Raw genomic sequence first — 10,008 nt, 5'->3', positions numbered from 1 at the left:
CCTATAATTAATAGTACCAATTAATGTAAAGGGATGGAACCTTATTAAGGAAAAAGGAAATGTGGTAATGTGAGTGGCCTTTAATCATAAGCCAGGTCATGTTCTATAACACAGTGTGAGACTCCATACATAATATTTGCTGGTGCCTTCAATACTAGAAGTAGGGAAAGTAATGTCCCCTAAACCCTGTGTAAGTAAAAACTATTGTTTTTTAAAAGACTGCTTTTGAAAATGAATATTTATTTAAATGAAAGCATATAATACCAGACTCTGAATACTATAAATTCTTTATACTCCTTCAGACTAGGGGAAAGTGGTAAATATAATCTAGGAAGGTTGGCAGTGAGTCTGAATAGTTCATAAAATAAATGAGTTGCATAATAGGGAATCTCCTTGTATTTGCTTCTCACAAGATATCAGTTCCTTCTTCTTGTAGCCAGGAAACACCTTATACTATGGAGTGCGTATGTGTGTGTTTGTGTGTATGTGTCTTCCTTCCAGAAAAGCAAGAGATGAATGTTAGCCAGTGGAAAATCAAGAGGAAGCATTGTTTTTTAAATCACAAGATAGAGATTACTTGTATTATGGAAATATTAATGCCCCTGCCTCAATAATGTTCCTGCTATTGTTGATGTCTGGTTTTCCAAGTACAAAGTTCTCAAATGGGTCTACAAGAAGCTCACAGCATTTTAGATTTAGAATAACACCCTGGAGGTCATCTGCTAGAGTGACATCATTCTGCAGACTAAGAGAAACTAAGGCTTAAACAAGTCACTTACATCACCTATTTCTCAAGAAAACTCTCCTGAAGTTTATCTTGTTAGCATGTTTTTGTTTTAATGACACAGTTTTTGGTTTCCAATTTTGTCTTTTTTGGAGCAATTCTGCATATTAGAAAATGTTGTAGCTGTTCTTGCAATGAGCAAGCAATTTGCCTGAAGCCTAGGGGTTCAAAGAAGGAGAGACAACATTTCCAAGTCAAATACAAATTGCATGCTAACAATGCACATTGTGAACACAGTAACTCATCAATCCAATTCTAGGCCAATTTCAGACATCATTCAGGATTAAAGAGTTAGGAAGAATAAATCAGCACATAATCATAATCTATAAAAATACTGGCCTAGAGTACACTAAAAAAACTCTCAATAAATAAATATTGGACATTTGCTTTATGAAAGTTAGTGGAGATGTGCTCTTCAGAAATCAAGTTCATATTTTCAGGTTGCTTTGTACAAATCACACACACAGATTCCAACAGATGACAAAGATTACAGGTCAGTTTAGAATACAACTTGATTAAAAAAAAGTCTTTTAACATGGAATTTATATAAAGGATTGCAATTACTATTGTTGAGTTGCTCTTGTTTCACTTTCAAAGGCAATACTTAAGTGATCCAAAATGTTTTTAGCCATGGCAGCATCAGTGAAATGAGTGTTACTCTCTTGAGGTAACCCCTTTCAAAGACAGAACACTCATTAGGATAGATTGATTCTGGTATTTTTCCTTTAAGCCAGTCACACTGCTTGTAGTCATGCAGCATAGGCATCTGTCCATGATACTGTAGGAGTGAAGCTGTTTTTATCTGGTTGTTCCTGTCTGGTGGATCAGGAAGTTCACTGCTCCATGTGTCTGGTACAGTGGGTATCTTGGATTGCAGTCTGGCAAGCTCATTTCTCAGAATGCAGGTTTATTTTCAGGATGATTTATAGCAAGTGGTTCTGGTTTCCAGTCTGGTTGGAAAAAGTGAATATTGAATGTCCGTGCCCAGTTCTTAAAGACTCGCTTCTCTGTGATAAAGCGGTGATGACTGCCCTTCCGTCCTCGCTCATGAGAGAGGTACATTGTACATTCATCAGGTCCAAAAGGCTCATAATAATGATAAGGGACGGAGAGGTGATTGGGATCCCTGTGGGAGGAACATGAGATAACTGATTAAAGCAAAAGAAAAAAAAAAGGCTTTTTTTTTTTTTTAACTGACTCAGGCAAGATGTTATCTTTAATAGGCTGATAAGGACAAATCATACTTTATAGTAAAGTGAATTTAAGCAAATGATTTTTCTAATGTTTAAGTGAGAAACAAGTAGAGAGGTCTTGAGGTTATGAAATAAATGCAGTGACCTTCATTCTCACAGTGATAAAAACTGCTGTGGGACATTCCGTCTACGGGGAATAAGACACTGCAAATCACTAAAGTACCATTGGACATTCTATTTGTTTGGTTACAGTCTATTTGCCACAAACAGCTACAGATATTTACAAAGTTAGATCCAATCATTCCCCGCTCCACTTCAATCCCCCAAACTCTCCAGAGGCTTCCAGTTACACAGGAAGCAGGGCACAAGGGGGCTTGCATGATCTGGCCCTTCTCCAGATTCTTGTCCTAACCCACCTTGCATTTCCATCATGCCTTGGCCATATCTACCTTTCTGGTCATTTATTCTACTTCAGAGCCTTTGCACTTTAGGGCAATCACCTCTCTGCAATGTCATCCACATGAATTCTATTCTCATTATTGGCAATATACTCAAATGCATCCCCTTCACAAAAGACCTTCCTGACACATTTTATTTTCTTTATAGCATTAGCTGCTCTCTGAAATTTCTATTGTTATTCATTTATAATCTGTTCAAGACAGGAGAGATTTGTCAGATTCCTGGAACAGAGTTTGGTAGAAACTTAAACAATTTTTGAATTTCTTGCCATTGGTAAAAAAAAAATTTTTTTAAAGATTTATTTATTTTTATTGGAAAGGCAGATATACAGAGGAGGAGAGACAGAGAGGAAGATCTTCTGTCCAATGGTTTACTCCCCAGGTGACCACAATGGCTGGAGCTGAAGCCAATCCGAAGCCAGGAGCCAGGAGCTCTTCCAGGTCTCCCACAAAGGTGCAGGGCCCCAAGGTCTTGGGCTATCCTCAACTGCTTTCCCAGGCCACAAGCAGGGAGCTGGATGGGAAGCAGGGCCACTGGGATTAGAACCGGCACCATATGGGATCCTGACGCGTTCAGGGCGAGGGCTTTAACCACTGCACTATTGTGCCGGGCCCGATAAAAAATTTAAAAGGGCTCAACAACTGAACTGCAGGCTTCTGAAGATATTTTCTCCATCATGTATGTGGAATCAATATGCTACTTTGATACCATGAAAGAAAAAGGAAGACAGCAAATCAGATACTTCCATTTTTCTCTTGTTGCTCTAATTGGGTTATGTGTTCAACAGTTCCAAAACTCATGGAAAATGGAACTGAAAGATAAATCCATTTTGACACATAACTTTTGAAATTAATATGTACTCATAGTTAAAGTCTAGAGTCTCTTCAAAAATTCTAAATCTTCACTCTTGGTGGTAGGCTGGAAGTCCAAATAGCTTTTGGTATTTATACCTACATGTCAGTCTCATACAAGAAACATTAGCTCACTTCTTCAAGCAGTGTGTACCGGATTAACTTGGAGGTGGAAATAGTGGGTGCTCTTGTTACGAGACTATTGAAATATTTATCCCCTCAAAGGTACTGGTCTCAGACTCATCTCCATTCTAGGCCTACCCCAATCCCGCTGTCTTTAGAAGAATGGATGAAAAGAATAGCCAAGGATTCTCAGCAAACAAAACTTTCCATCTTGAATTGCACACACCAATAGACCTCACTACAGAGAACACAGGGAAAAGGCACCAGTTGGTCAGCTTTCAGAAGAATCACCTTTAGGACTGATGTCTTGATGTTCCCCCTCTGATTATTCAAGCTGTTCTATAGGTACCACAACTTCATTGCCTCCCAAATTCTCATTTTGATAGATGCTTATGTGTGTTTTCAGAGGAGATCAATACACAAACAGCTTTTATAGTAGCAACCTTGCTGGGGTTATGGATTGAGGGTTTTTTTTTTTTATCAGAAAAAGTGTTGAGTTTGTGGTCTCTGACAATGAACATTTGAGTGGCTTCTCTTTTCAGGGTAAAGTCATTCCCAGAAGAAAGATTTATTTTTATTTATTTTTGTCATGCATCTACTGAACACTACTTGGATACTGTGCCAAATTAGCAATTTGTGTCTGTAATGTACTTGCTTCAGAACTCTCTACGTCTTGTATGATTATTAAAAATTTTTCGCCCCAGAAATTGGGATCCCTGTTACATTTTAATACAGGTGTTTTAAACAGGTTAAGAGCAGTCCAGTATAAAGGTGAAAGCTGACAAAAATGAAGAGAAAGCTGTGAGGAAAACATTTCCAGATTCATATGGCACCATTTGTAGAAGGCTGCCAAGGTCATGCTGCCATGGTATACTCAGGGTTAAGTTTCTGTCTCATCACAAAGCAGGCTGTAAATCTGGTTCATCTAAGTTTTGGACACATTATTGGCGTCAGTCTGACTAAAGAAACAATCAGGTTTCTAAAAATATCAGGAAATTGATTTGGCATCTAGGAATAGAGGGTAATTGGAAACCAGCTGAAGGATACCGCTATAGGATCAATTTTCTTACTCAGGAAGACCATCTATTTGAATGGAAACTTATCTGGCTCTGTATTGATCACACCAAGGGGAATTAAATTTATGTATTTTGCTGTTATCATTTCAGAAATATCCAAATAATTCATTTCTGTAACTGAGCATTGTTTCCATATAAAAACTTCGCCCATCCAGCAGAAAAGTGCTTTCCTGGGCTTGAAAGGGTGGGATAGGTAAATGCAGGACCAACTCTGAAATGAGTCTGCCACCTGCCGAGACCCCTCTTTCTGAAAAATCTTTCCTACTTCAGGGTTATAATTCCTGAGGTTTTTCTCAAGCCTGACTCTCTAGAAGCTGTCATTGTCTTTTATCCTTCCATCTGACCACAAAGAAAACAAACCTAAACCTCAATAGAACTTGCCCAGGAGAAGGTTGCTGTGAAAAGGATTCTGGTGCCCAAGTCTTTTGGGGGAGGGGAAACCAGAAGAAAAGGTGAACAGAAAGTATAAAGGGAGTTGGACGCTAGTGCTGTGGCAGCCCATACATGAATGAGTTCTGTAGAAGGTATGAAGAAGGAGGTACCATTTAATGCAGACTAGGAACTTGAAAGAAGCACCACCGCTAGCACTCAACTTCCATAGATCTTACGTCTACATGATAACCTGGCACAGATGAAGCAACAACAATGCTGTAGCATCAAAGTAAGTAATGGCACCACTGAGTTATAAAACATGTAAATGCAGAAAATATCTATGCGTCTATGATAATTACAATAAATGAGTAAATAAACAAAGGGGAAGAAGCAGCATTACAGAACAATTCAAACTGATAAATACAGAAAGAATGACAGAACAAAAAGTCCCCCTTAGGACACAGTAGTAATTGTAGCTGGCAAGGTGCACCAATGACTGGAACATTATGAGATAATGAAATGGAGAGAAATAGATGATTTACACACTCTTAAAATTTCTCTGTGAAGTTATTGCTAAAATAAAGGTAAAATAATAATTTTACAAGGGTACACTCAGCAAACACCACTTTAACCAAGTGATCAAAGTTGCCTTGGTCAAAAACAAGACTTTTTGACTCCATGCACTGTGGGGTACTGAGAAGGCTTATTGCTTTTGCTGAATTCTACCCACTAAACAAGCCTCAACGTAATTAAGGGGAAGATGCCAGACAAATCTAAAGTGAAGGGCATTCTACATAATCCTGAAAAGACAAGGAAAGATTTAAAGATACTAAGGAAACATATGCAATAAATGCAAAGGGATACTTGATTAAGTCATAAAGGAGACATTCATGAAGAAACAGGTAAAAATCTTAATTAAGCCAAACGTTATGGAAATACAAGAGAGCAGAATAGGATGAGGACAGGTTAAACTGAGTGGAGAAGGATTGGTTAAGGAGAAGCACAGAGGTTGCCATCCCAGGAAATGGGAGAAGCCAGCCCGGTGGCAGTGGGACACCGAGACCTGTGGACATGGGGAAGTAGCAGAGAACAAATACCCCAGTGGGGATCAGAGCTCTACCAACAGCCAGGTGGGAAGGAGAAATCATTAGCAACTCAGAAAGTGAACCAGCCATAGAATGTGGGTCTTGCTGATTTTTTAAACCAATCATGAGCAGAAGCAGAGTGGTAGAACCCTCCTGTGGGTATAGGAACAGGGTGGATTTCACAGCCCAGACCCCTGTTAGTGCTGCTTTGAATACTGTAGCCAAGGCTCTGGGGAGAGACAACAGCAAGCTATACATGCAATAAGCCAGGGGAAAACTCACTGGCGCAATGTATTGCACTGCTCTCATGGGGAAAATAATAACAATTTGGAATCCCCATGGGTTCCATCCAAAATAGATCTGTGTTGCCCCTAGACCTAGCTGCCAGCAGGTTCTGGCATGAAGAGGAAATTTAAAAAAATCTTGCAATGAGCACCACTGACAATCATGTGATCTAGGCTGGAGTCACAGCTGGTGTCTCCCTCATCTTGGACACTGCTGAACCGGAAAGAGGAGAAAGGCTTAGCAGACATCAGTGAGGCCACAACGTAGGATCACAGAGGGTGGAGAATGGTGAGCCAGGATCCCAAGCTGTGGAGACCATGGCAGAAGCATAGCCTGGATCCTGGAACTGAAACCAACTAGAGAGAGTGGTGCAAGTGACAGCAATGAATAACTGGGCACAGAACAGATCAGTAAAGTTGAACTGTAGACCTGTGGACAACACAGCTTAAAAACCAGCCTTAAGGGGAAAAATCTACTAATCAGAGTTGTGATGGCCAAGCGCAAAAAAAGAGGCAAAGGGACAAAGAATGAGGTTGCTTAAGCCTCCCCCACTCCCACAAAGGAACAAAAATCTATGTCAATCTTAGAGTTAGCTGAGGAGGACATCAATGAACTAGGGAATAAAGAATTTTTAGAAATCTTTATAATGCTCCTTAAAATGAGAAGAATATATAGGAGTTTGACAAATACATTACACAGGAAATAAACAAAATCAAGCTAAATATTAGAAGTGAAGAGTACAGCAAACTAAACTAAATTAATTTAACTAAATTAATACAGAACAGCAAATTAAAAATTCAATGGAAAGCCTCAATAATAGAATGAGTGAGGCAGAAGAAAAAATTATCAAAATTGGAAAATATCTCCTGCAATAATGCTGAAACAGTAAAAAAAAAAAAAAAAACTGGAAAAGGAACCTAGTAAAGCTAAGAAAAACATCCAGGAATTAAGGGGCACTATAAAAAGGTTGAATATAAGAATTATAGAAGTTCCTTAAGGTGTGGAAAGAGAAGCTGAGTTCAAAGATGTATTCAGTGAAATAACAGAATTTCCCTAATATGGGCAAAGAATTGGGAACCAAAATATATTCCTACTCCTGGGAATATATTCGAAGGAAGTAAAATTTTCGTATGAGAAAGTGACCTGCATCCCTATATTTGTAGCAGCGCAATATACAATAGGAAAGATGTGGAAACAGCCCAGATGTCCGTCAAAAGAGGAATGGATAAAGAAACTGTGGTACATCTATTTCGTGAAATATTACTCAGCCACTAAAAAGAATGAAATTCTGGACCCAGTGCAGTAGCCTAGTGGCTAAAGTCCTTGCCTTGCACAGTAGGATCCCATATTGGTGCCACTTTGTACACCAGTGGGCCTGCTTCACATCCAGCTCCCTGCTTGTGGCCTGAAAGCAATCGAAGATGGCCCAAAGGCTTGGGACCCTACACCCGCATAGGAAATCTGGAAGAGGCTCCTACCTCTTGGCTTCAGATTGGCTCAGCTCCACTTGTTGGGGCCACTTGAGGAGTGAACCAGCAGATGGAAGATCTTTCTCTCTGTCTCTCCTCCTTTCTGTATATCTGACTTTCCAATAAGAAAATAAATAAATAAATCTTCAATCAATCAATAAATAGATGAAATATCAATGCACAAGCCTTCAATATTAAGAATATGTCTTACAGGTGGGATTATGTGAGAATCTTACACATACACAAACTTGTACATACATATGCATTCTACATTTTTGAATAGATGATTCATTAAATATGTAAAAAAATTTTCATTAAACCATTTGTTCAATTGAATGCTCTACTGATATTCTTGGTTTTGATAATCTGCCTCATTTAGGCAAAACATTAAAATCAGAAGAAGCTTGAAAAAACATACATGAACTGTGCACTATTTTTGGAACGTTTCTATAGCCTAAAGTGATCTGAAACAAATTTAGTACATAACAAATGTATTTTTATAATAAGTACATGAAGACCTTTCAAAATGGTTGTGGGGAAACAGAATTTAAATGTTTATTTTGTGCAGAATAATTTGACATTGATGCAGTTATTTCATACTATCCATTTTCCATGAACTTTTGAAGCCTCCTCATATATTCTTCTTCATGTCTCTGTCTCCATCTAAGGTAAATATTGCTCTCCTGTTTGATAAGTGTACATCTGGCACCTAGGTGGAGAATTGTACACCTGGCATACAGCCTTGATCAATTCAGTTCACAGTTCAGAGTTTCCCACTCTACACACGGTAATCCTCACAATACTTCTATAAGAAAGGTACTATTCCCACTCCCATTTCACAGAGGAGAAAATTCATGCACAGCAAATTGAAGATGCTTCAAGGCAAGGTTTGGATCAAAGCTTGTTGACTGCAGATGCTGTGCAATTAACAGGTAAGCTCTGGGTCTTAGGAGAACTCCTGTCCTGTAGGTGAGGCTTCTGTATATGGCAACACAAGGGTTCCACTGGGAGTAGCAGCAAGTGTTTTTGGCTGCATTCTTTCAAGCATCTTGCTATGGAAGATGCCTCATGTGTGGTGGTCTCCCCTTGGATCTGGTCAGAGAGAGCGTCATGTAGAGACCTCAAGCCTGTGTATTCCTTGGGGAAACAATTCCACCCACTAATATTTATGGTAGTGGGCACAGAAGCCAGTCTGCAATATTCCAATTTTTCAATATTCTAAAGCTGAGAAGAATAATCAAGAAAAAAAATTCCTACTATCATTAACAAGCATGAAAAAATACTTCCCTTTCTGGGGGCCAAATTCAGAAGAAACAATAAGCATCTAGGAGGAAATAATGCCATATATTTTAATATACTCCATAGACTGTTACACACTTGGGTGTCAGGAGCCATGCACTATAGCCACACTGAAGCCATTTTGAATATAGACCTATGGGACAGTGGAAACCCCCCGGTTGGCTAGATGCTTGGGAAAGAAGTTATGAAACTAATCACACACTTAGCTTCAATTGTTCCTAGCAACTGTTTCAGAATGTGATTGATGCTGTAATTACCAACATCTTGTTACTGATTACCTATGCTATTGTTGATATGTTGGTTACTATTGTTGATATGGTGGCTGCTCAAGAACAATCGGTCTTGAGACCATGGCTTGCGTCCCAGCTTCTCTTTCCCTGAGCCTTAGTTACTGAAGAATATAAAAACCCTCAGTTGAAATCAATAAACTGACAGCTTGATCAGACCTACTGTCTTGCTGTCCATTCTTTGTGTCTCTTGTCCCTTCATTCTCTCCTAGGTGACTGCGACCCCGTTGACTGTCCTGCTGGACAGGACACATGGGAGTATTACTATACCGTACTCTTCACTGAGCGTATCCTCTTCTGCATGGCAGACTGTTATCAAGTAGGAACTTTCGCCGTCTCTTACACTGGCAGCTTTATTAATGATCACTAACTAATCATTCCAGCAGAATCAACTCTCTGGCATTCACGATACCTTTGAGATGTCCTTCACATTATGGATAAGATATTAATTTAGTTCCATCACAGTGATCACTCTGAATCATTACCCCACTAATTAATACTCAAGAAATGATGGGTAACAGAGAGTTGTAAACTTGGTTATGCACTAAGTATGACTGGAAATAAGGTTATTAACTAGAATTGAAATGCTTGGCCCATTATCATAACAGATAATTTACAATGGAAAATGAGATTAAAAACACACACTGTAACTGAGTTTGGAAAGTAATGATAACAGACCTTTTTGCTGCAATTTATAGTCCATCCAGATACGATGAATTGAGCTT

The 10,008-nt window shown here is 39.0% G+C and overlaps 1 protein-coding gene across 3 annotated transcripts in view; it reads right to left on the bottom strand.

The window, feature by feature from the left end:
- Window positions 1-820: 820 nt before the first annotated feature.
- The window catches only part of ST6GALNAC5 (ST6 N-acetylgalactosaminide alpha-2,6-sialyltransferase 5), a 167,597-nt gene continuing 158,409 nt past the window's right edge, over window positions 821-10,008 (bottom strand). The window contains exon 5 of one of the 3 annotated variants that reach the window (XM_004582111.2): window positions 821-1,910. In XM_004582111.2, coding sequence (XP_004582168.2) covers window positions 1,679-1,910 — 232 coding nt within the window. In that variant the 3' untranslated portion in view covers window positions 821-1,678. The remainder of the gene's footprint in view (window positions 1,911-10,008) is intronic. The other 2 variants (XM_058660877.1, XM_058660876.1) reach the window with 2 other exon arrangements.

The sequence above is a fragment of the Ochotona princeps genome, chromosome 2, assembly GCF_030435755.1.
Source record: "Ochotona princeps isolate mOchPri1 chromosome 2, mOchPri1.hap1, whole genome shotgun sequence".
Classification (NCBI taxonomy): domain Eukaryota; kingdom Metazoa; phylum Chordata; class Mammalia; order Lagomorpha; family Ochotonidae; genus Ochotona; species Ochotona princeps.
Note: the sequence above shows the minus strand (reverse complement) of the source record. Positions and strands in the feature narration are given on the sequence as shown.